The sequence below is a fragment of the Orycteropus afer genome, unplaced genomic scaffold, assembly GCF_000298275.1.
Source record: "Orycteropus afer afer isolate SDZICR_OR568_19922 unplaced genomic scaffold, OryAfe1.0 scaffold00087, whole genome shotgun sequence".
NCBI lineage: Eukaryota > Metazoa > Chordata > Mammalia > Tubulidentata > Orycteropodidae > Orycteropus > Orycteropus afer.
This window is the reverse complement of record NW_006921674.1, coordinates 6,969,701-6,996,831: the sequence shown is the minus strand read 5'-3', so window position 1 is coordinate 6,996,831 and position 27,131 is coordinate 6,969,701. Positions and strand designations below refer to the sequence as shown.

Sequence of the window (27,131 nt, the reverse complement as noted above, 5' to 3'; positions counted from 1 at the left end):
TCTTCTGTGTCTGTGTTAATTGGTTTCCCTTTTCTTTGTTGAAGAGGGTCTGTGCAATCCTTCTGCCTAGTCCGCCATCTTGCCCCGCAGTGATTGTGTTCTTGACACTGGTCAAGGGCCACTGTGAATATTCTGCATTCTCTCTAGATAGATTGCAAGCCTGAAAGCAAAGAACTTCAGGATGGAGTAATTGAAAGATGGAAGCACAACTAGCTCCCTGAAGATGTGGAAGACCATCACCAAGGAAAGCAATCTAATCCACATCAGACTTTATGACAATGACATGTGATATATAAAATATTTTTTTGTTAAGCTACTGATATGAGAAGGAATGTAACAACAGTGTAGCCTAGTCTAATTTATCACATACTGTAGTAATGAATACATTTCGTATCTTGACCTGATCTAGTTTCAGGTGAAGAACCTGTGATTGGAAATGATGGGTGAGAAGGCTCAGTCTCTAAGGAATGAAGGTCAAGGAGTTTAATCAGAATCTTGGCTACATAACTGAATTAATTTTTTTAAAAAATAATATCCTTGCTATTTCTGACATACTTGATATTTTTGTTCTATTTCATTAAAAAAAAAAAGTTTATCAACTTCACTAAATTAATTTCACCACACCCAAATTGGTCTCTATCCACAGTGTAGAAGACTGCCTGAAACTGCCTCAGAACACTGTTCTAACAATAATTTTCAGGTGTGTCTAGTTATTTAAGGAGCACTGGTGACTAGTACCTAAAGCATTTGACTGCTAACCAGAAGGTTGGCAGTTCAAACCCACCAGCCACTACACAGAAAAAAAATGGGGCAACCTACTTCTGTAAAGATTTATCACCTCAGAAAACCAGTGGGGATCAGTATGAATTGGAATTGACTTAATGGCAGTGAGTTTGATTTTTTTTTTTTTTTGGCAGCACAGTGATTAAAACATTTGACTGCTAACCAAAGGGTTGGTGGTTTGAACTCACAAGCCACTCTGCAGGAGAAAGATGAGGCAGGTTGCTTCAGTAAAGATTTATAGCCTGGGAAACCCTATGGGCCAGTTCTACTCTCTCCAATAGGGTTGTTATGAGTCAGAGTCAACTCCATGGCAGTGAGTTTGGGTGTTTTTTTTTTTTTTTTTTTTTGTCCAATTATTTAGAAATATAATCAGAATTGTTACCATAAGTGCAATGTAAAAATGATAAAGATGGAAAATGCAAACATTTTATTTCATCTTATAAAATTATTTATTTTTGCAGTGTTTCTATATACAAAAAGCAAAATGTTTTTTAGATTTTCTGCAAAAGTAGTGGTTCTCAGACATTTAAAGAAAACACTATTCCTCTAAAAGTGTGCCTTTTTATCACATTGAAAGAACTCCATTATGAACATGTTGATATCTTCTAACTATAATAGTTTAGCTTAACTAGTAAAAATATATTGAGCATTATGCTCTTTGAAGATCTATCAGGGATCAAGTTGACAACTCAAAATTTTAGATAGGAACCTTAGGGTGCAGTGAGTTTATGTTAATGGATAAACAGCAACTCAGAAAAGGAGGATGAGAATGGTTGTACAACTTGAAGAATGTAATCAGTGTCACTGAACTGTACATGTAGAAACCGTTGAATTGGTGTGTTTTTGCTATGTATAGTTTCAACAACAACAAATACATTTTTTAAAAAAAATTAGGCTTGGTTCTGGTAATTCTTGGTGGGTCCATGTGGCCAAAATAATCTTATTTTTTTCACTACCCTCCAGTCGGTTCTGACTCCTAGCGACCCCTCCTTAGATTTCTGAGGAGGTATCTCTACAGAAGGAGATTGCCCAGTCTTCCTTACAAGGAGTGCCTGGTGGGTTTGTACCACCAGCCATCTGGTTAGCAGTCAAATACCTTAGGCACTACCCACCAGAGCTCCCCTTTCAATACCAGGATAAAGAAAACAAATCTGAAAACCTAATGCTCTATTACAGAGCCATTGTTCTCTCTTAGAGGCCTTGAAGATGAAATAACAAACCCCAGAACTGAAGTTTAACCCCACAAAGCGTAGGTAGTACTGAGGACAGCGTACCAAGCCAACAGGACCCTAGGCCGGCACAGGCGCAAAGGTCTCGCGAGAGTCTTTAGATTTCTGCGAGCTCCCGTGAGCACCAGTTCTCGTCTCCCATCCCAGTGCGCCAACAGATTATCTCCTCCCCGCCGGCTTCTTCCGCTACTGCGGGGAGGGCCGGAACTTTTTTTCATAGGAACGGGTTTACACAGCAGTGTTGCCGGCCGGCATCGAGGAAACTAGGGTGCCGTCCTCTTCCTTTCGGCGTCGCCGCCGCGGAGCGGAGCAGAGCTGGTCATAGTCAAGGAACTCGGTTACCGGGCGGGCTGGGTCTATGGTCGCTCCGCGGGCCGCTCCGTCGGCTGGTGCTTTTTTATCAGGGCAAGCTGTGTTCCATGGCAGGGAACTTTTGGCAGAGCTCCCACTAGTAAGTGATCTCCCGTCTTCCCGTCCAGGGCCAGCACTTAGGGATCTGAGGACCGGGCCTGCAACTCTCCTTGGCCTGCATCCCGGTCCCTGTCCCGAGCGGCTCCGGGTCTTCACGGGGTTCGCCAGCGGGCCGAAGCGGGTTGTGCTTTTTTGAGACGACTCTCCCTGCCTCCTGACTGGTATCGGGTGAAGGATCAGAGACCACGAATGGTGGGGGAAGGGGCTCCGTCTCCAGAGAAGGAACATTAAGGAGCTTAATTTCGAATGGTTGGATTAGCTTGGCTCGGGGTGGGGGCGGGGAGCGGGAGAGAGGGTGATGGAGCCAGGTGTGGCAAGTGTGTCTCATTTCTGGATCTTTAGGCTGGCTCTTCAAGACGGCGGTGGCACACTTTTGCCTGGGTCACTTAAGAGGATCGGCATCGTGGGGTGTTTTTTTTTGGGGGCGGCGTCATTCACCATCTGTCTTGAATGGATTTGATAATATCTTGAGGAGGAGACGGAGTCAGGCTTGTTTATGCTCACCAACTACTTCCTAATATTTTATGTCTAGATGGAGTTTTATGTTGATAGATTATACCGCAGGTGCTTTAGGGATATATCACTTTCATTATTAGCCTGTACTTTATATTTTGTTTCTGTTTTATGAGTGTGTTTTCCAGTGATTTTGAGTGCCAATTTCTTAAGCCTTTTTCATGAATAAATTTTGTTTCTGTCAGTGACCATGGAAGAGCTTGAGTAATACTGAAAATTATTTTCTCCTAAATACATTTGTTTAAGCAGGCAAAAGGATGGGTCATGGGCAAATTAAATATTGACTTTTCACTGGATAGTTAAAAGAGGAACAGTACATAAGACTAGAACTTACTGTAATTTTTAGTTTTAGGAGTATTTGTAGCTGTAATGAAAAGCAGGTTTTCCTCTTACTAGAAAGTGATTCTGTGGAGATGAAATGCTGTAGAAGCCTTACTGATGAATTTTTGTTTTGCACAGTTTTTTCACTTGTTGAAATACTTGCTTAGGCAAAGTTTAATGGAAAGCATTAGTAGTGGATAAGGCATAGTCTTAGAAACGTTGAAAGAATTTCTAAGAAGCTAGCTGTTGATAGTTAATGCACTTTTTCAACTTCCAAAAAAGAGGTCTGCCCCCTTTTGATGAGCATACTCATTGTGCTTTCACTTACTATTAGCATTATAGAAACAATTTTTTTTTTTCACTATTCAATGCAAAATTATTATAATATTAAATGTGCTTTTTTGGAATTGAGCCTGCCTCTCAGTTCAAATAGTCCTGGAAGAAAGGGCCACTTTACCTCACTTATTAACTCCTTTGAGAATCATGGAGTCCCTTATCTGCAAAAGGCAGCAAGTATGAAATCCATGACAATCCATTTGTGATAAAACAAAGATTATGAAAGGATATTGCCTTAGGTACATACCAGACATTTTGGTGAAAGAGGAAAATTGACGTGAAATAAACTGAGTTGCATAGCTTGTAAGCTGCACATTTTCACATTTTAACTTTGAAATCAGCATAGCAGTTATTAGCATGTGAAATGATGAGTTTTTCAGTTAACAGAATCTTAAATATTTGGTTTTGAAATTTATTTTTTAAAAAACATAAAATGACTCTGGAAGTGAAATTAATGTTAACTCCAGGACAGAGCAGTTATCATATATCTTAGAAAATTGAAGTAGCACAAAATACACTGATTACAGTGTGGTAAAACTAGAAGGGCATTAAATAATTGCTTGTTAACTGAATGAAGGAATGAACAAGTAACGAAATAAAAACTTCAAAAACCATCTTTAGATACTTTATTGTATGAAAGAAAAACCTGAAAGTACAGTTACATAATATCTAGAAAAGAATACAATGATACCAATATATGTCATCATTTATGGGGTACAGCCATGCTGAACTTAAGAAAATTTAAATATTGAATAACTGAGGAAGAATAAAAATATATTTTAAAATTCTACTTAATATTAAGAAGGAAGCAGTGTAACAAATCTAAGGAAAATAGACTAAAGGTACCACTTACAATAAAAGTAAAAAAATTGTCAGAAATTACAAGAGCTGTTTTTGTAGGATGGAAACCAAAATAACACCTAGATAAACTGCCAATTGAATCAAGAAGAGAGGAGATGATACAAAATTAGGAATGAGAAAGTTAAATGAACCTAACCTAGATCTACCTTTGGGACTGAACTATTTGTATAGAAATTGTCAAATGGGTAACTAATTTGCTTATGAACATTCACTGGGAAAAATAAATAACATACTGCCACTGAAAATGCTAAGATCACTAATTGTGAGATGCATCTTGATATCAGAGTCTCAGAATAAATGAGATACAGTACAAATTACTGACAGATTGAGGAGGGAGAGAAAAGTTCAGAATGTTTTCAGGACACATTTATGTTTATTGGTGAGATACTCTTAGTGTTGGAGTTTCAAGAAATGTGGGAAATAGTATCTTTCAGGGTTACTTCTAAGGAGCTCTGGTAGCACAGTCCCTAAAGCATTTGACTGCTTACTAGAAGGTTGGTCAAACCCACCAGCCACTGTACAGAAGGGAGACTGGGTAATCTACTTCTGTAAAAATTTACCACCTCTGAAACCCAGTGGGGGTCACTATGAGTCCGAATTGACTCGATGGCAGTAGATCTGGTTTTTGGTTTAGTTTGGAGTTACTTGTTACAGAGTGCTTGTACCTCTCAAAATATGGACAGCCTGTTCAGTTTCAGAATGTATTCTGCGACTTCGTTAATTAACTTTTTACAGCATGTCTTAACATCTTTACTTCTTCCAGTTTGCAGTGGATTTTGGATAAACAAGACCTTTTGAAGGAGCGCCAAAAGGACTTAAAGTTTCTCTCAGAAGAAGAATATTGGAAATTACAAATATTTTTTACAAATGGTAAAAAAAAAAATTAATTTGGTTGAAATGGTTCAGGTGGTTACCTCTGAACTAAAATTTTTGGTAATTTGTCATTAACTGTTTTTAGTTCATACATGTGTTATTTTTATAGCTTAGATTAATTTATCTTTTTAATTGATCTAAATAAAGTTTTGTGTGAACCTTAGACATCAGAGGCGTGCATGACAATTTAAAAGTGCTGATTAATCTCCCTAAGCTTTTATAATGCATTTCTAAAGTCAGATTAAGGTTGACTAAAGCATAGTACTTTGAGGAAAATGATTCTACAGATTGACATTCTATATTCTTCTTTTCTAATTTACAGTTTTGCTTGGGGAAGGAGATTTAAAGTCATAATATGCTAGCTCTGACACATGGTAGCTTTGTCACATGATCTTTCTGACCCTCAGTTTACTCTTTTACAAACCTACTTCTTAGTTGTTTTAAGGATTCATTATGGATTTTTTTTTTTTACCCTAAAATGTATATAAAGTATTAGATATAATCAGTTTGATAGGTGTCTAATATTTTTTTCTTTTCTCAAAAGATAATATGAAAAGTGTTGAAAATATTTAGAAGGTAGAAAATACCTATCATTCATCCTCTTGAATCAAAAATAATTTTTACTAGCAGCTAATTCCAATTTTTTTGTTTATGCATACCCATATATTTTTTAAAGGTCCCTGGGTGGCACAAATGTTTGGCACTCATCTACTAAATTAAAGGTTAGTGGGTCAGACCCAGCCAGTAGCACTACAGAAGAAAGGTCTGGTGGTCTGCTTCATAAAGATTATAGCCAAGAGAACCTTATGAAGCAATTCTACTTTGTAACATATAGGGTTACCATGAGTTGGAATTGACTTGACAGCAATGGATTATATATTTTAAAACAAATTTACAAATCCTGTTGCTGGACCAGTGTAATCCAAGTAGAGCTTTGTATCATGTAGGTTTTCCTTTTGTTTGGAAGTTATTATTTAATGCTAAGATTATTATAATGATTACAGAAGAAATACTTAAAATATTATTTTCCTTTTAGTTATCCAAGCATTAGGTGAACATCTTAAATTAAGACAACAAGTTATTGCAACTGCTACCGTCTATTTCAAGAGATTCTATGCCAGGTAAGGCTCTTTTACTCTGGGCATGTGTTACGTCTACTTTAAATTCTATTCCAATGTTGATGAACCATGTATAAATGAATCAAGTGTTTTCAAAGAGCTATCTTTACTTTCTTCAATATGTTTTCTATATGAATGACATTTAACTTTGTTTTATAATATTTTAGGTATTCTCTGAAAAGTATAGATCCTGTATTAATGGCTCCTACGTGTGTGTTTTTGGCATCCAAAGTAGAGGTATAAAATAATTTTCTGTTCTTCATCAAAATATAATCAATATGTGTTGTCTAATCTGCCCCAGTTTTCACATTACCTGTGGTAAAAATAATAATAGATGATGACATATGCAAAATATTGAAATTAATACAAAATAAAAGAAACGTCTTTCTTTTATATATTCATTTAGTACTTATATAGCACTTAATATGTACCAAGTGCTTTCTTAGTCCTTTCATAAATATTAACTAACTTAATCCTCATAACATAGTGTAGGATATATAGTAATAGTACTTCTATTTTGCATATGAGCACAGAGAGGCACAGAGGTTAAGAAACTTGACCAAGATCATACAGATATGATGGCAGAGCCAGTATTTGAACTCTGGCAGTCTGGCTCCTGATTTGATGCTGTTAATTGCTTTGCTCTTCTGCTCCTAAGACCCTTACTGTTTGGTAAATAGTATTCAATAAGTATTGCTGTAGGAGCTCTGGTAGCATATTGCCTAAGGCACTTGACTGCTAACCAGAAGGCTGGCGGTTCAAACCCACCAGCCACTCCTCGGAAGGAAGGTTGGGCAATCCTACTTCTGTAGTGATACTGCCTTGGAAACTCAAGGAGGGGTCGCTATGAGTCGGGGGCAACTCGATGGCAAATAACAACAGTAACAACAACAAGTATTGCTGTAGGGAGCTCTGCTGTTGGAGTGGTTAAAGCATTGGGCTGCTAACTAAAAACTCACTGGTTTGAACCATCAACTGCTCCACAGGAGGAAGAAACAGTATGCTTCTGTAAAGATTTACAGCCTTGAAAATCCTATGGAGCAGTTCTGCTCTGTCCTATGGGGTCGCTATGAATTGGATCTACTCAATGGTAGTTGTTGGCAGTGGGAAGTGCCACCACTTCTTTATTTTAACCTGAGGATATCCTCCTCCCCTCTATACTTGTTATTTTCTATCTTGCCTTCTGATGATTGTCTACCTTCAAAGCCATAGGAAAAGCAAAGAGGCAGGTGAGGATTAGGGGGTGGCTATAGCTATATAGAAAGAGCCCTGATGGCACAGTGGTTAAGAGCTCGGCTGCTAACCAAAAAGTCAACGGTTCAAACCCCCAAGCCATTCTGCTGGAGATGTAGCAGTCTGCTTCCATAAGATCACAGACTTCGAAACTCTGTGGGGCAGTTCTATTCTGTCCTATAGGGTTTCTATGAGTTGGAATCAACTTGTCAGCAATGAGGTTTTTTAGGCTTGTGGCTATATAGAGGAGCCCTGGTGGCTCAGTGGTTAAGTGCTGGGCCGCTGATACAAGTTCAGTGGTTTGAACCCATCAGCTGCTATATGGAAGAAAAATGTGATGGTCCGCTTTTGTAAAGATTACAGCATTGGAAACTATGGGACAGTTCTATTCTTTGTGGGGTCACTGTGAATCAAAATCGACTGGACAGCAACAGGTTTTATGGCTGTATAGATTCTATTAAGGAGAAGTTTGGCTTCTGAGGGTAGAGAAATTAGATAAGAAGAGGGATGGGAGCTTGTAGTTGAGACTAAATATATGCTCAGCTTATTTACCTTTCCAATATTTTTGAGAGAGCTCAGCTAAAATTTGAAGGTTAATAGCAGCTATTGGTGTAGTGCCTAAGACATTTGACTACTAACTAGAAGGCTGGCAGTTCAAACCCACCAGCCACTCCTTGTAAGGAAGATTGGCCAGTCTACCTCTGTAGTGACACCGCTCGGAAACCCAAGGAGGGGTCTCTGAGTCAGATCTGACTCTATGGCAGTGAGTTTGGTTTTTCAGTTATTATCATTGGAGGTTTAAATGTAAATATAAATTTACATTTTACACACAGGTGTAAATATGTGTGCCTACTCACACGTGATAAGGATGTAGAGAATAATTGAATAACTGGATCGTTTTTCTTTTGTTGGATAAGGAACCGAGCCTTGATTTTTTTTTTTTTTTTTTTGTGATTTAAAATGAAGCAAACAGTTTGGAATTTTATAAGGTTAATGTAAAATTAAATGAGACAATATGTGTAAGGTGAATCACTTGATAAAAGTTAGTTTTATAATGTAGTATATTAGGTTTAAAGGGGAAATGGGGAACTGACATTGGAAGACACACGTGTCATTTTTTTGTCTCCCTGCCCTGAAAAGGATAATTGTATGGCCTTTTGAGTTCTTTTGGTGATGTTAAATTTATCCTTTTTAGAGGTTCAGCTGCATTACTATTAAATGGCACAAGGTACCTGTTGGTTAGTTCCAAGTTTGATTGATTGGAAACCATACTTGGTATTTGTTCTTGCAATTAAGCGTAGAATCTAAAAAATCTTAGAAACTTAAGTGCAGAAAACTGGCACTGCCACTTTTGGGCTTCATTTCTGATCTGGTACCTTTGATTAATATTAAATAATAAAATATTTTTAATGTTATCTTAAATTGTAGTAATTTTAAGAAAAGATAATACATTTAGATGTTTGTTTAAGCATTTTAGACCTCAAGTAGATAGAAGATAAACAAGAGTATAAACATGGTGGAAGCATAGAAAATACTCTTGTTTTGAATAGACCTCAAATACCCTTAGGTTCATTGAGTTAATATTGTGTATGTGATCTCATCTACTTTTTTCTCATTAGGAATTTGGAGTAGTCTCTAATACAAGATTGATTTCTGCTGCTACTTCTGTATGTAAGTACAAAAAGTATATCCTGCTTCAAGGAGTAATTCCCCCCCCCCCCCAAAAAAAAACCTACATAGGATATAGCTACTTTTCAGTGTTTTAGATGTGAGAGGAATTAGTTTGATTTATTTTAAATCTCCTGAGGATACCTGTGTACTTAATGTTTTTTGCTTAAAATATGAAGTTTCTGTTTTAGAACCAGTTATATTGTTAAAGGAAAGTGAGTAGTAATTATAGATCTAAAAAACCAATTCAGTGGCTATTAATTTTGTGATAACTGCCCCCCCCCCAAAAAAAATTAAACCTGTTGCCATTGAGTTGATTATGACTCATAGTGACCCTGAAGGGCAGAGTAGAAATGCTTCATAGCGTTTCCAAGACTAATCTTTCTGGAAGCAGGCTGACATATCAAGCAGGCTGGTGGGTAGAGAAAAAAATTAATCTCCTAATTTTATTGTGTTTTACTTTAGTGAGTAGTTGTGTTATTCTTGTGGGTGGAATAAACTATTTCTTTAGCAACTATACTCACTCTCACTGCCATTGAGTCGTTTCCAATTTATAATGATCTGTGAGGCAGTATATCTACAGAAGTAGATTGCCCAGTCTACTTCTGAGGAGTGGCTGGTGGGTTTGAACCTCTAGCCTTCTGGTTAGCAGTCAAATGCCTTAGGCACTATGCCACCAGAGCTCCTATAATCTTTGACTTTTATAAAGAATTACATATTTTCCCCCCATATTGATAAACATGATAGAGAAAAAAGAACTAACTCCATAGTCAGTAGAGTTGACTTTTAGTTCCTCTTCTGTATCTAAGCAGCTGCATAACCTTGAGCAAGTTACTTTATCTCTTGGTCTTAATTCTTTAGCTAAAAAGTTGGGCCATAGCTGCATGTGAATTGTGACATTAAAGGAGGTAACATTGTAAAGTAGTAGTTACAAAGTACTGTACACAAAGTAATAACATTATGCTTCTTCTTCATGGATCAAGTGAAATGGCATAAACTAACTGAAGATATTTCAGACTGTCTTTTTTTACTTTGCTCAGCTGCTAACCAGAAGGTTGGCAGTTCAAATCAACCAGCTGCTCGGTAGCAGAAAGATGTGGCAGTCTGCTTCTGTAAAGATTTATAGATTGAAAACTCTGAAGAGGCTTTTCTGCTCTGTCCTGTGAGGTTGGTGAGTCAGAGTCAACTGGACAATAATGAGTTACTGATATATACAAAAGAGGCAGAGGGAAGTTTGTTATGTTTTTTAAGTTTGTGATTCAGACTACTAATCTTCATATTTTTGGATCATTCCCCTTTCTGAGAAGTATGCAGTTATCTAATTCTATGTATAAAATTCTGTTTTCCATTTCATATCTTAATTCTTTTAAGTATAGATTAGGAATCAGTTTTGCCATAGAATTTAATGAGCAAGCATGTATCACATGAGTGAAGAATTCATATCTGGAAAATTAAATTATAGAAAAATTACAAGACAACTGGAGGAAAGGCTACCAGAATGTTAGCAATGTTCATCTCTTGGTGGTAGATTATAAGTGCTTTATTTTCTTCTGTTAGTCTCTGCTTCCCAGAGTTTTAGGTTGTTGTTGTTATGTGCTGTTGAGTCGTCCCTGACTCATAGCGACCCCTCCTTGGGTTTCCAAGGTGGTATCACTACAGAAGTAGGATTGTCCAACCTTCCTTCCGAGGAGTGGCTGGTGGGTTTGAACCACCAGCCTTCTGGTTAGCAGTTAAGTGCCTTACGCACTATGCTACCAGAGCTTCTAGTTTTAGGTTTATGTTTTTAAAAAAGTAAGATATCTACTACCATTGTTCGTTTATTTATATTTTTCATATAAGGATTAAAAGTACATATATGAGTTTTTGGTTACCATTGAATAAGAAAGTTCTATATCTATAGTAGGCTATTTTATTTATTAGATAATTTAAAAAAAACACATTATATAGAGCCATACTGCCTAGATTTCACATTTTAACTCCAGTGCTTTATTTGTGACAAACTGAACAAAATACTTAATCTCTCTGTGCCTCAGTTTCCTCATCTACAAGATGACAATATTAATATCCATATCATACAGTTTTGTGAAGATTAAATGAGTTAATGTATATAGAGCTTTTAAAATAGTACTTTGGCCCATAAACTTTAGACGCTGTTAGCATCATCAGCATAAACACCCTTATCACTGAAAGACACAATATTGGATACAGTTGTTGTTGTTGTTGTTGTTTGCCGTTGAGTCGGCCCCGACTCATAGCGACCCCTCCTTGGGTTTCCGAGGCAGTATCACTACGGAAGTAGGATTGCCCAACCTTCACAGTAGTGGATACAAATTTAAGGAATTTAAGGAAAACAAAGTGAGTCATGCATATAAAATTATAGAATGAAATAAGTGGTCTAAGAAGGTGACAGATAATGCTGTGAATGTTTTGAGTGGGAAAAGATTACTTGTTAGAAGAATCCAGAAAGACTAAATAATCTGGTCAAGTACATAGATAGAATTTGATCCTAGGTAAACGCAGGGAAAAGACAGTCCAGGAACATTGAACCAAAATAAAAAAAACAAACCTGTTGCCATCAGAGGAGCTCTCGTGGCGTAGTGCCTCAGGCATTTGACTGCTAACCAGAAGGCTGGCAGTTCAAACCCACCAGCCACTCCTCAGAAGAAAAGTTGGGCAATCTACTTCTGTAGTGATACCACCTTGGAAACCCAAGAGGGATCTCTATGAGTCAGATCCTACTTGACGGCAATGAGTTTTGGTTTTATTGCTATCAAGTTGACTGCAACTCATAGTGACCCTATAGGACAGAGTAGAACTGCCTTAGAGTGTTTTCAAGGCTGTAAATCATTTTGTTTGTTTGTTTGTTTTTCAATTTTTATGTGATTTGGGTGAAAGTTTACAGGGAAAATTCATTTTCCATACAGCAGTTCATGCATGTTTTATTTCATGACGTTGACTGCAGTTCCCCACAATGTAATAGCTCTTTTCCCACTTCTTCCCTGCAGTTATCTCTTGTGTCCTTCCTTCCCATACATTCCTGCCCCCCCCGGGCTCTCTCCCTGTGCAAACACTGCCCTTTTACTCTCCCATAATAGACCACTCCAAGGAGTGTATCTGCCTGATGTAATGTTCAGCCCATATACCTGTCGGTTATTTGGCTGGAAGCCACAGTTGTTGTTATGTGCCATCGAGTCGGACCCGACTCATAGTGACCCCTCCTCGGGTTTCTGAGGCAGTATTACTACAGGAGTAAATTGCCCAAACTTTCTTCTCAGGAGTGGCTGGTGAACTGCCAGCCTTTTGGTTAGCAGTCAAGTGCCTTAGGCACAGTAGTGAGTTCAATTCCAGATCTGAAGGGTAGCTAGAAGTCATAGTCTCAAGAGTCTCACCAGGCTCTATCAGACCAGCAAACTTGGTCTTTTTAAAATCATTTTGAGTTTTATTTCACATTGTTTTTCCACTCTATCCAGGATCTCCTACATGGATCCCCTTCAGAGTGGTTGACAGTGGTTGACAGTGGTAGCCAAGCACCGTCTAGTTCTTTTGGTCTCATGGTCATACAGGCTGAGGATCACATGGTCTGCCAGTCCCTTGGACTAATTGTTTTCATGCATCTTGGTTTTCTTCATTCTTCTTTGCTCTGGATGAGGAGAGACCCATTGTTGCATCTAGATGGCCACTTGCAAGCTTTTAGGATCCCAGTCCAAGGCTGTAAATCTTTATGGAGGCAAATTGCCTCATCTTTATCCCACAGAGTTGCTGGCGGATTCAAACTGCCAGCCTTTTGGTTAGCATTCAAATGCTTTAACTACAGCACCACCAAAGCTCCTTTTAGAACATTGAGCAGCATGGTCAAAAAGAGGGAAAATTAATTACATTTAGTGAATGGTGACTAAGAAGATAATAGAAAATAATCCTTCTTTGATAATAGAGAGGTTTAGTGCTAGGTGAAAAAGACTGCAATTTGTTCTGTTAACAGTAGGCTTTATTTTTAAACATAAAGATGATAACTAGAATTGTGCATTAGGAAAGTGAATCTGGCATGAACATAATGAATATAAGATGAATTAGAGGAGAATCACATTTTGAAGTTATTGAAGTAATCTAGGTAAGCATTATTGAAAGCTTATACTAATGTATTGCTAGTCAATGTGGAGAAGAGCAAGACAGAGATTTTAGCAGTAGAGGAAATAGGACTTGTAAGAAGGTAGGTCTTAAGAGTCAAAAATGATTTTGATCCCTGAGACTATGGCTCTTAGACACCCTTCATCCCTGGAATGAACTCATACCTATGGCTCAACTTTCAGCCAAACAATGGAAAGGCCTATAAGATGAATAATAACACCAGGGAAGTATGCACTCCCTAGAACATCCAACCATACTAGAGCAAAGGGGCAACATAAAGCTCAAAAGGTAGGTAGGGATAGGAAAGAAGAACAAAAAGAAATGGAAAGCACAGGGAGGAAGTGGGAGGAGTACTGTTAAATTGTCATAAATCAAAATATGTATGAATTGTTAAAAGAAAACCAGTTTGTTCGTAAATTTCTACCCAACTGACTTCAGGCCTGGGCATTGGGGAGCTGATGGTGGTACCAGAATAGAGAATAAGAGGATTCTGAAAAGAATTATATTTAATCTTGGACATTTTAAGTGTAAATATATCGATACTACATCCTCTTAAAAACGTAAGACCAGTGATAGAAATTTGGGAGTTGATAAATTTTAAGAAAGAGATAGAATTGCACAGTGTCTTGTGTACCATAGAAGATGTGAACAGCAGCAGCAATAAAAGACCTTTAAGTGTGGCCTTTGAGAAAGGACATAAGGTTATATGACACTATGGAGGTGGAGGTAGAAGCCAGATTTCAAGGTAGTGAGAAATGAAGAATAACTATATTACAAATGTGTGAAACATATTCATTGAAGGAGGTGTGGGGGAAAAGTGTTGACCTAAGTAACTTTTGGAAATTAATGGACTCAGTAAGACTAGGCAAATGGAACTAGACGTAATCATTGTACTCTAGTTAATAAAGTTGTTGCCCTTGAAGGTACGAGTTCACAGTTTTTTGAAATTGAACAATTAAGTAAATGAATAGTGAATGGTCAGAGCCAGGTTTCTTACTGTCAGAGTAGGAATTTGTAGATAAACAAGGGAAGCAGTCTAGAATGATCTATACAGTAATGAATTAGAGTTGATGACATCAGTATAAACTCATGTTTAGCTTAATATAGATCAGATGGTTATATATGAAGTATTTATAGATACGTGTATCTACACTGGTTAGTATATACATATATTTCTTTGCTTTGTCTGCTGAGAGGATCTATAAGAAATGATATCCCAGTAGCAACAAATTACCTAGCACCCAGATTTTTCTAATACCATTTTCCATTACAAGGAACCAGGACTACTATGAGAAATATCTGATTCTAGGACTGTGGCAGGAAATATACAAGATGGGTTGGGTCCATCTTGTAGTGCCAGAAAGTAAGGAAGTACTCAAAAACCCAAAAACCGTCATTGTTGGGGATATGTCAAAGGGATATAGGAACCAACTGAAAGAGTTCCTCAGTGACCAAAGGTGGGACAGTTTGAGCAAGAAATTAAAGTAGTATTGAATTATAACCCAAAGTATAGCAAAATATCCATGAGTCCATACTAATATAAGTAAATGATTGAATAAATAAATGGAGAAGAGACAAATTTCTCATGCAGAAGTCGTCCAAATTATTTGTAGATACTCTGCCCTCAAGTTGTTGTTGTTGTGTGCCATTGAGTCAGACCTGACTCATAGCGACCCTTCCTTGGGTTTCCGAGGCGGTATCACTATGGAAGTAGATTGCCCAACTTTCCTTCCAGTAGGGGGAGCATAAATCCCCACTCTTTATATGTGGACTGTGCATAGTGCTTCTTTCCAAAATGTAGTATAGAATCGGGAAGGGGAGAATAATTAATTTAACAGTGGAAAAATGTGGCAAGTACTCTTCAGACAGGTGATCAAGGTCAGTGTCAGCAGTGATAAATCATGTTGATGTATGTACCCTTTATATGATGTGATGAAATGGCATTTTACCTCTGTGATCTTCCTCCTCCCAAAAACCCATAACCTCAGTTTAATTATGAAAAAAACATCAGACAAATTTCAGTAGACATGCAACCTATAATATACCTGCCTAGGACTCCTGAAAACTGTCTAGGTCATCAGAAGCAAAGTCTGAGAGACTGTCGTAGTCAAGAGGAGTCTAAGGACACATGACAACTTAAATGTAGTATGTATCTTTCTGGACCAGAAAGAGGATATTAGTTAAAAATTAGGGAAATGTGAATAAACTGTGGACTTTAATAATAATATATCAATATTGGTCTAGTAATTGTAGCAAATGCACTGTACTTATTAAGATGTTAATAATTGGAAACTAGGTGGGTGGGAGAGTATAAGGGAATGATATCTTATGTTTTTTGTAAAATTATAACTTTTCTAAAATTATAGACTAGAATTAGAGGTGTTTTTTTTTTACTTTTAAAAAGGGAAATTTGAGCATATTAGAAAATGATGGGACAGATTTATTGGAGAAGGAAAGATTGAAGATTTAAAAAAAAAAAGTTAAGAATTAACAAATGCCCAGGTGGTAGGATTAGCTATGGAGAGGAAGAATATAGTTTTCTCCAGAAGAAAAAGATTAGAAGACAGAAAGTTAAAATGCAGAGCAATTTTAGGGTGAAGGAGAGAATTTAACAGCATCAGAAAATCTAATCTCTAAATTAGTGGTCTAGGGGTTACTGATGTAGATTTGTTTTATGTACCAGAAATAATCATTTTACCTTGTTGATTGGTTAGCACTATGCCTGTTGCTCACTTAACTATCTCATCTGACATTCCACATTTATGGCAATAGTAAAAAAAACCTATCCAACGATTTTGTGCATTAACGTCGCATGTCTGGCAATGATGAATGTCAAGGTGAGAGTGATGCTGTGATGGTTATGTGACAGCTTTGCTGGGCCATGATCAGTGGTTTGACAGTTATGTAATGATGTGATTTGGCAGTTATGTAATGTAGTCATCTTCCATTTGGGGATCTGATGTGGTGGTTCTCCATTTTTACATAATGCTGATTTTCCCATAACAGCCTGGTCCTTGGAACCTAACCATTTCTATAAGTAAGGCATGGGTGTATATAAGTAACTGTTCTACTTCTATACTTGTTTGTAGCAAAAGGATTGGGAAAAGCCAGAAACCTTAATAAGTACTTCTGAAAAATTAATTAACTGAAGGGCAGAGGAGAGGAAAGGAAAGATTAATTATAAATTTCCTAATGTTTATTGGGTGGCACAAATGGTTAAGCACTCACCTACCAACTGAAAGGTTGATAGTTTGAACCCACCCAGAAGGCTCCTTGGAACAAAAGCCTGGTGCAGTTTCTTTCCCACAGATCATAGACTCTGAAAACCTTATGGAGTACAGTTCTACTCTGAAACACATGGGGTCACTATATGTTGGATTTGACTATAGCAACTGGTTTGGTTTGTTTAGGTTTTCTGTAGATTTCAAATTTTAGGAGATGTTACCTATCTACATTAGCTATTAGGATACTCAGTTTACAAAACTAAACTTTTTCAAAATACACAGAATAAATGGAATTCCTTTCTAATCTCGGTGAGGTTACCTGGACCTTGTACAAAAGGAAGGAGTCAAGTCACAGATAAGACTTAGATTTAGAACCTGTCAGTATTGACTTGTTTTAATGAAATGATACATGAAAATGGCTTGAATATAGTTTTCTCAATTAGTACTTAGATGTATACATGCACACATTTTTGAGAAGCTGTGAGGAGGTGAGGTTGATGGTTAATACTTTTTAGTTTTACTCTTTTAGTGACTAAGACAAATGGTAACTATGTTTTTGATACCAAAAGAGATAAAAGTTACGAAGATTTATTAAAGTGTCTTTAGATTAAGAAGTTTAAAAAAGAGTTTAGAAAATGCAGGTAAGTTAAAAAAAAAAATCATCAACTCTCAGAGATTACCACTGTTAACATTTTGTGTTGTATTATCCTTCCAATATTACGTTATTATCTAATAAATATTTATAAACATATACATAACCTATATTTCTTCTAAGCTAAACATTGGAGGATAAACATTACATTCTAGAGTTGAAAAGATTTTAGAAATGAAAAAAGCCAATGATTTTTCCAATCCTTGCATTTTGTAAACAGCAGAACCTTCTTTTTAATATATAAAGTATAAAACTGAAGCTCTCTAATTGTAGTATAGATTGGGCCTAGAACTTCCTTCCCCCTAGTCTTTCCTCTCCTGGGAAAAAGAATAAAAAACTGGGTCCCTAAGCATCTTTAAGAACTCGGTAACTAGAGATGATTTAAGCCTACCCTCTAATTTTCTACAATGTTTTAGATAATTTTTGGTTTAATTCACTTTCTCATTTTCTCAGTTTAAGTTGTGCTTTTGTTTTATTTTATTTTCTGCAGTGAAAACTAGATTTTCATATGCCTTTCCAAAGGAGTTTCCTTATAGGATGAACCATGTAAGTATGTTATAAAAAAGAAAACTGTCAGATTTTTAAGTTTGTCAGAGTGGTACTGCCAAAGGGGCAAGGAGGCCACATCTTCTGACCTCCTCTAACCCCACAAGGGGAAGACAGAATCACCATCAGGAGCCTAAGGCCTGTACCTGTGAGGCCAGACATGCTGCCTCCCACCAGCCCTTTCACCAGCTGTTCCTCCCACAGCACCCACCACCTCTTTGTTAGTTTTGATAATTCGCTGCAGTGGCCACACAGAACTCACAGATTAATGGAGTTTATTAGGGAAGCACCAGACTGCAATTCAAGTTCAGAAATGTACTCAGTTTCTCGCAGCTGGCCATTTCATTCAGCAGCCGGCAATCTCAGTAGCACATTGAGCTCTTAGCAGTGTGTGTCTCTCAGGTCTCTCTCTCAGTAGCATGTGTCTCTCACATCTCTCAGGAGCTCATTTCTCTAAGCAGCACGTCTTTCTCAGCTGGCCCTAAGAGATTCCTTCTCCTTGTAGGAGGGCTTCTTTTGAGCCTGGCAGAGTGGCCCAAACCAACCAATCCCAACATCAGAGTTTTACACACCTAAGAGAGAGTGAACTTCCCAGAAAATTAGTTCATGCTGCTCCCAACAGAAATACCCCAGGTGGATAACTTTAACAATCAGGAGCTAAACAGTTGTTCACAGCAAAGTCCACCACGGAGTTTACAAAGACTTAGGGCTAGAAAAGCCACACTATGTCATTTAATTTAGTACACCACAGGTTACATAAACTACACTTTATATCAGAATAAACTGAAAAGACTCAGAAATGGCTGTTTCAGATACTAAAGAATATAGACATTAGTTTTAAATTGAACCTAAATAGGTTCTACTTTTTTTTTTTTTTTTTAATAACAATGGTTATCAACCCTGGCTGACCCATAAATCACCTTGGGAACTTTTTAATAAATTGACATTGTTACCTCTCTAGACTAATTAAATCAGAATTTTTAGGGTTTGGTTCTGGGCATTGATATTTTCTAAAAGCTTCCAAGTAATACTAATGTGCAGCTGTGATTAAGAACTACTATAATGGAACAGTGTGAAAACTATTTTAAAAGTTACATCACATTATAAAGTGACTTTCTGTTGACCTTATAATAGGCATGTCCTTATTCTTCCATCTTGTGAGGGATTTGTTCATTCTTTTTTTTTTTTTTTTTTCCCTAAAAGTCTTTCAGTATTTTTTCCACTTAATTGATTTATAATGTAACAAGCATAACTTTATAGGGGAGATAATTGTGCTTTCTGCATTTGCTGGGGAGGAAGTGTATTAGAAAATCTGAAGATTATGCAGGATATTTTAAGGATTGACATGCTTTGTAGTCATAACTCCATGTCTTATGTGTTAATAAAAAGTAGTGTATTACTGTATGTGTTTGTTTTAAAGTACTGGTTTTATTTTACTTACTTTAAAAAATTTGTGATAAATAGTAATGTCTCTCTATATTATTTTGTTAGACTAAGCAGATTCATCTAATTTGGTTTCATGTTGACATTTGATTGAGCTTTTTTTTTTTTTAATAGATACTAGAATGTGAATTTTATCTTTTGGAACTCATGGTAAGTATATTTCCTTCTTGTGAATAATAGAGTAAAACTTAATACTTTCAAATTTAATCAAGTCAGGAAATATTTAAAGAAATAATATAGGGAGGTCTGTTTTAAAATTATCCAAGAGGTACATAGTGGTGAAATCATAGTAGCCTAGTAGCATCATGCCCTATGTCCTATCTGAAGATGTAAAAATAATTTGTATATCCTACTTAAGATGGGAAGTTTTTCTGTCAGTAACTATAATAAAAGGATTAAGAACAAACTGGGCAGAACCTTAAATCATTGTAAATTATTTGCACAATTTGTGTATATGCGCAGTGTTATTTAAAGTAGGTTATGTCTTTGGCAGAATTCTACTCCTTCAGTTGGGAATTTTGAATTTATAGGCTAATAAGAGGTTTCAGTGTGTTGCAGATGTGACACTTTGAGTCTCTAAGGGAATGGATGCTGACTGACTGCCAACCGATTTACCAAGGTATATTCCAGAGAGAGCACTGCCTTCACTATTACGTTAGGGTTTAGGGCTGCCATACTGCTTGCTTAAGAGACTAAGGGAAGCAAGCATGATTAGAACAATTTATTTTGAAATAAACAATTACAAATCAGTTGGGTAATGATGTTGTTTTGTGTTGTAACAAATCTGTTTTTTATACATACACATTTTTTAAACTGTTTCTAGGATTGTTGCTTGATAGTGTATCATCCTTATAGACCTTTGCTCCAGTATGTGCAGGACATGGGCCAAGAAGACATGTTGCTTCCCCTTGCATGGTAATTAGAACAGAAGTTATTAATAGTGTAACATGTTATTAGCTAGGAAGGTTGACAACTAAATATGAAGCTTAGTATTTTTTAAGTCATTGAACTAGTGCCACAAGATATTTTATGTTGAATGACATACCTTTTAAATTTTAATAACATCTAAGTAGCATAAATACTAAAATAATAAAATCTTAAATTATCTGTTTTATTTATATATATAAAAATTTTATTTTGTATGAAAAGCAATCTGCATAAAAATTAAGATTGAAGTTATCTTTGAAATAATCAGAATAGTTTTTGGTGGTATTCAATATACATATCAATTCCTTGTATAATTTCTGGTTTTCTATCTGATTGCTTTCCAGTTTTTAATAAATTGAAAACTTACTATTTCTTGTGAGGTTTTAAAATTTCAAATACATTTGGCTGTAGTTTTAATCATTAAGATGTGTTTATTGTTACATTCTTGTATCTGTCTTTTTGTCTTGATATTTTTACCTTTTATATCTGCTTTGGTAATAGAAAAATAAGTGTGTGTAGATGGTAGATCTTCTCTGGGAGGAAATGTACGATAATTATCTGAAGTAGTTCTGCTTTTAATAATGATAATTTACATTTCTATAGGAGGATAGTGAATGATACCTACAGGACGGATCTTTGCCTACTGTATCCTCCTTTCATGATAGCTTTAGGTATGTAAATGTCACGTACCTTTATTAGTTAAATTGTTATAAACCTATTTAGATCACCCTAAAATAAATTTTACCCTATTGTACTTTATGTTCCATGAAGTAATATAATAGACTAATCCCTCCTTGCATGTGAACTTTCAATAATATGAATTGGAACTGTCAAAAATAAGGATTATTGCCCCCCACACACACATACACACACAGTCCTTTTTTTTTTTTTTTTTTTTTGGTAAGTTTATTTTAAAATTGCTTAAAATAATTTAAATTAATGTCTGAATAGAACATTTGTGTGTATTTAGGGGGAAAAGTTAAGAATTATGCTTGTTAATATTAGTTGTAACTCATCATGTAAAATAACTAGGCCTTTTATTTCCTGAATCTGGGAAAGTCCTTAGAGGTCAAGTAAAGGATCTGTGTTCTTTAATGCCTTATTGGAGGGAAAAGTTAACTTCTGGTGTATCTGTGGAAGGCAGGGGTGTAATGGATTAGAACATAGTCTTTGGAGTTAGATACTTCAAAGTGGCTTTCTAGCAAACTAATCTTTGCTTCCTTTAAAGTTATAAGAAAATTACCTAGCCTTTCTGAGTTTGCTTCCTCAGTTATAAAGTAGAAAATAGTAATAATTGTGTACCAAGTCGTTACAACAATTGAATGATATATCTTGTAAAGCACCAATGCCTGGTATTTGTTAGGTAATTACTAGTTTCTGTTCTTTTATTGATTTCCATGACTCTAGTCTCTTGATAATTTTGTTTTTCCCCTTAGTCTTTCACTAGTCCAGTCTTAACTTTATTGGTTTCTTTTTCCATTTATTCCTTATATGTTGATGTTCCTTAACATTTCTTACATCAAAAAACTCAAAACCAAACCTAATGCCATTGAGTCAATTCTTATTGATAGTGACTCTATAGGCCAGAGCAGAATTGCCCCCATAGGGTTTCCAAGGCTGTAAATCTTTACGGAAGCAGACTGCCTCATCTTTCTCCTGTGGAGCAGCTGGTGGGTTCAAATCACTGACGTTTTGGTTAGCAACTGAATGACTTAACCACTGCGCCAGTTATACTTAATTTGTAGTATATGGAAACTTTGAATACACTGTATTTGGAAGAATTCCAAAGTATCTGGGTTTAGTTGGAAGGAATGCTGGGATCTGCATGGGTAGGAAGAAGGAAATGGCAAGCCTTGTGCTGCATTTTTGCCATCCCTGCTGTTTTTATTCACTCTTGGTAGTCTCATGGAGGCCCATCGCTTCTGCTACTTACTACTTATATGCTGAGTCATATGTATAATCAGACTAGTTAATATAACTTTTCACAACCTGGATGGAATCAGTAGGAATGAGTTTAAGCAAAATTGTGAAGTAGATGGTTATCTTTGGGCTCTTTTGCTGTCTTTATATTTTTTTATATTGTATTATGTATAAGACATTAAATTTTGTATTTAATATTTTGATTATGACACTGTCTTCTCTATCAGTCTGCCTGGTCTTCACATAACCTGATCATGTGCTAATAACTTAAAACAAGAAAAAAAAGCAGACTCAACACTGCTTATAATTGAAATATCAAAATACAGTCAGTATTACTGAACTTTATCGACATATTGATTGGCTGTTCATTTTGCAAACACTGACTGCTGGTTGCAGTTTGATCACTACTTTGTACTGCTGTTCAGAGATGACTTCCCTGCTTTAATCTCCTCATTGGATTTTTTCCTCATTAATATATCTTGACTCTTGAGGAAACTGCACCATGAGTAACACAGTTAGGAGAAGGAAATGTCAAGAACCTTTTTTTTTTCTCTTTATCTGCTTAAATTGATGGCATGATGGCATGTTCTATGGCAACTTTATATGAAGCCATAAAAATTTTTAATAGTAGAAAAATGAACGTGAAAAATCTTTTGTTCTAAGTCCATGAATTCCTTTTTGCAGTTAAACATTGGCAGTTGTCTCTAATTTTCTTTACAGCTTGCCTACATGTAGCCTGTGTTGTACAGCAGAAAGATGCCAGGCAGTGGTTTGCTGAGCTCTCTGTGGACATGGAGAAGGTAGTCTTTAAAAGCTCCCTCAGTTGAATATTGACTTGAACATTTTAAAATTCACATATTTAATTATCTCAGACCTAAAATTTTATGTCCACAGGCTAAGGAGATTATTGGTTAGCAAATATTAAGAAACATGTGTTTGGCAGAAGAGTTGATAATAACTATTTTGTTTCTTTTTTTTGACTTGGGGTTAAAGAGGATGGCAAATCTTTGATTTGATTGGCTGTAAAATAGTCTAACTTACAGTATTATTTTAAAAGGTGCTTATATATGCCATAGGGACCACTAAATACTGTGAACTTCTGTAACACAACCTATCTCCTAGCAAAGTGGTTTTGTCCTGTTTTCTACCTTTTCGAAACCATAGTAACATTGTATCTAATCCAAGATTAGCTCTATTTAGGTAGGCACTAAAGAGGTAATTTGGAAACTGAATATGATCAATTTATGGTTGCCATTTTTTGAGTACTTTAACTCAAGTGTAGAGTAGTTAACAAAACAATGTCTTCTGTGCATTCCCTCCCATAAAAATGTTTGAAACAGTTGGAATTAGAGGAGTGTGCTCCATAGTGGCATGTACTCCTTCATCCCAAAAAACCAAAAGCCAAACTCACTGCTATTGAGTCAATTCTGACTCATACCAACTTCCACTGGGTTTCCAAGGCTGTAAAATCTTTATAGAAGCAGACTGCCTCATCTTTCTTCTGTGGAGCAGCAGATGGGTTTGAACCAGCAACCTTCTGGTTAGCAGCCAAATGCCTTAAGTACTATACCACCAGAGCTCCTCCCTTCATGACTAGAACCTCTCTATTCATAGTACTTCACTAGTTTTCTTGGTTTGCTGTAACAAGGTCAAAATAGTTTCTGAGATAGAGTAACTTTGTTTTGGTTTATAATGTCAGTAGATATTATAAACTATTGCTGAGATGGATCAGGATGGACAGGGCATGTATGTTAAAAGCTAAAAGGCTAGGTGGAGAAACCTAAATAGCAGTGTGGTAGAGAATACCACTTTAAAATTTATCAGATTGTCTAATCTAACCTAAATACTTAAAGGCTGTATCTTTTCACTGTTTTCTGAGGAATGCTAATAAGTGATATGTGCTTTATATGCTAAATGTTGACTGTTACTGCTACTGAAAACTTTTTAAAATATTTTTATCTAGATTTTGGAAATAATCAGGGTTATTTTAAAACTTTATGAGCAGTGGAAGAATTTTGATGAAAGAAAAGAGATGGCAACTATCCTTAGTAAGATGCCAAAACCAAAACCACCTCCAAACAGGTACTTTGTTGACTTTAATTATTGATTTCATTTAATTATATATTTTACACTACTTTCTCATGTTTTTTCCTTAAGTTGTTATATCTTTTCTTAAAATTTCTCCAAAAATTCATGATTCATCATAGTTTTATTATTAGTATTCTTATTAGTGAATTGATAGATTATCTATTAAAATATACATTGATATGATCATCTATTTAGTAATTTTCTTAATGAAATGGCAGGTCTATTACAGGTATCCCTCAACATATGGTTACATAATGTATAGAAATTTAAACAGAACAGAGTTAGGCAGGTTTATTTGATATTTGCAGATAAAGAATTATGTAATAGTCCAATGGCAGTTTGACTCTATATCATCTTTTTTTCCACTACTGGTTATTATCCTGTTTTTATAAATTTCAGTAACAGTTTTCAAAAATTTAGATGATTGAGCTAATCTGGAACTATGTGGTACCTGTTAAGAAGAGCCAGCAACTTGTACAAACATTTTCATGATGTAGCAAGTTACAAAGGCCAGCAAACCACTGGAAAGTTAGTTTAAGAATTAGAAGACCTATTTTTCTATGCATGTTGTGAAAATAGAGGCAGCATCAGTTGTTCACATTGCTAGGAATGTGATAATGCTGTACCTGAAGAAGCTCATTGAAGAATGGTTTTATACTCAGCAAAAAATATTAAACCCTTAGACAAAATGGTGCAGAACCATGGTATATAATGTATATATCATGTATCCCACATCCACTAATAGTATAAACATAGTGGATCAAGATCCTGACTTTGATTTTGGCCAGTATTAGAAGTCCAGATTGCTTCCCATATAAGTAAGTAGTAAGAAATTTCCAGATGAAGAAAAAGTCCACACAATAAGTTCTTGGAAGAATGGAATGAATGATTTCAAGGGGTTACTTTCCATAGATAAGAAGTGAAAAAAAAATTATGTAGTTTGCATGCCAGATGATGGTGAAGATTTCTTGAATATGGCTGAGCTTAATAGGGGATATGATTTATACCAGGGCATAAATAGGCAATGAGAAAGACCATTAAGAATTGGTTTAATAAAAAGTGAAGATTTGGGAAACAGAATTAGAAAAAGATAAATAGAATATTTATAAATTTAGAAACATTTTCCATATGTGAGTCTTAAGGTCCTTTGAGAAAGAGAACTATTTTCTCCATCAACTTTTCTACTACCTAGTTCACTAACTTTTACAAAGGACTTAGCTTACCTGCTATATAACCTGCCCTTATCCTGCTATAGAGTACATTTCATAATCTTCATCCATACATCGCATATAGCTTCAGACATTATCATTGATCATTATAAATTTTATTAAAGTCCAGATAAATTAAGGTGTACGGTGATGATAAAGTGTAATGTAGCTTATTTTAGTAGCCAGATTTATGTGAATATAGCTATAAATGACTTTTATTCAAAAGCTATTGGACCATTAAATGTTAAAGGCATTGGCTAGACTTTTAGTAATACTCTACTGCATTTTATAGAAGAATACATTTATAAATACATTGATATATTTATAAATATCAAGTATCTGTATTTATAAAGATCTCCTCAAATATTTCTCTGAAATGTCAAGTCTGCTGCATTTGTCTGAAAATATGACTGTTTTAATCTTGCGTACACTAAATGCCATTCGGGGGGTATATTATAAGAATCTACTACATATAGAAAAATGATAGGTTAAAAAATATATATATGCAGATATCATCATGAATTATTGACTTGGGTATCTGACACTGTCAGTCCTGTTTTTCCCCAAATTGTTCTGCAAGTTCAGAAACATGTTACAATTCTTGAAAAAGACCTTAATATCATAAATGTTTATGGAGCCCAATTGTCAGAGTGTTCAGAGGGCTTTACAGAAGAAACAAACACAGCTTGCCTGGGGAAAGGTCACACTACAGAAGGAAAGTAAAGAAATGCTACCCATCTTAATCATTTATCTAGAAAAACAATCACATTATATAACATTAAGATAGATTTTTATATTGTTACTGATAATGTAACTGATTTTAAAAAATTAATAATTAACTTATGCAAGGAGCTGTTTAAGGCAGTCATTCAAACAGCTACCTTTGAATGCATTTTTTGCAGAAATTCCCTGAGTGATTCTCCACTAGTGGCAGGGCCTGAAGCTGCAAGATGATGATGGACAGGATAAGGCAATAATCCTATTGCCACAGTTACTGGTATTTTCAGTTTTAGTTATTTTTATTTTAAATATTCAACATTTTCCAGGAAATTACCATATTTCTTTCCTGACTTATAAAGGTTTGCTGTATTTACATGATTTGATTATGTCTGTGGACAATAATTTTTTTTGGAAGAATACTTTTTGATTTTCATAGTCAGTAGGAATAGGATTTTACATGTAGGATTTAATTTTATAGGAAATTTCTTCAGAAGAAGCCTAATCTCTATGTTGAATGATACCTGTAATGACAATGAAATCTCATGCCCTGATTTAAATTTTTTGAGTGTATACAGACACTTGATTTCCAGAATCCTTGTTATTTGTGAAGGCACAAAGTTACATAAAAATAAAAACATAAAACCAAATGGTACTCTTCTGGATTTTGATTTTCCCACCTCTGTGTCTTACAATCAAGAATGTCTTTGTTTTTTAGAATTTTGCCACAGACTAACTTTAAAAAATCAGTAGGTTTATTAGGCTGTTGAAAATGAATCTTTTAATTGGTATAAAATCTCTTTCTTCCCCACTTTAACAGTGAAGGAGAGCAGGGTCCAAATGGAAGTCAGAACTCTAGCTACAGCCAGTCTTAA

The 27,131-nt window shown here is 35.7% G+C and overlaps 1 protein-coding gene across 1 annotated transcript; it reads left to right on the top strand.

Annotated features, from left to right (window-relative positions):
• Nucleotides 1–2,370: 2,370 nt before the first annotated feature.
• Nucleotides 2,371–27,131, top strand: CCNC (cyclin C). The gene is given in 13 exon segments (XM_007942261.2): nt 2,371–2,385; nt 2,387–2,463; nt 5,278–5,384; nt 6,424–6,508; nt 6,673–6,742; nt 9,358–9,409; nt 17,898–17,953; nt 19,511–19,546; nt 20,220–20,311; nt 20,927–20,994; nt 22,964–23,043; nt 24,207–24,325; nt 27,077–27,131. Coding segments are annotated over 13 exon segments (912 nt in total).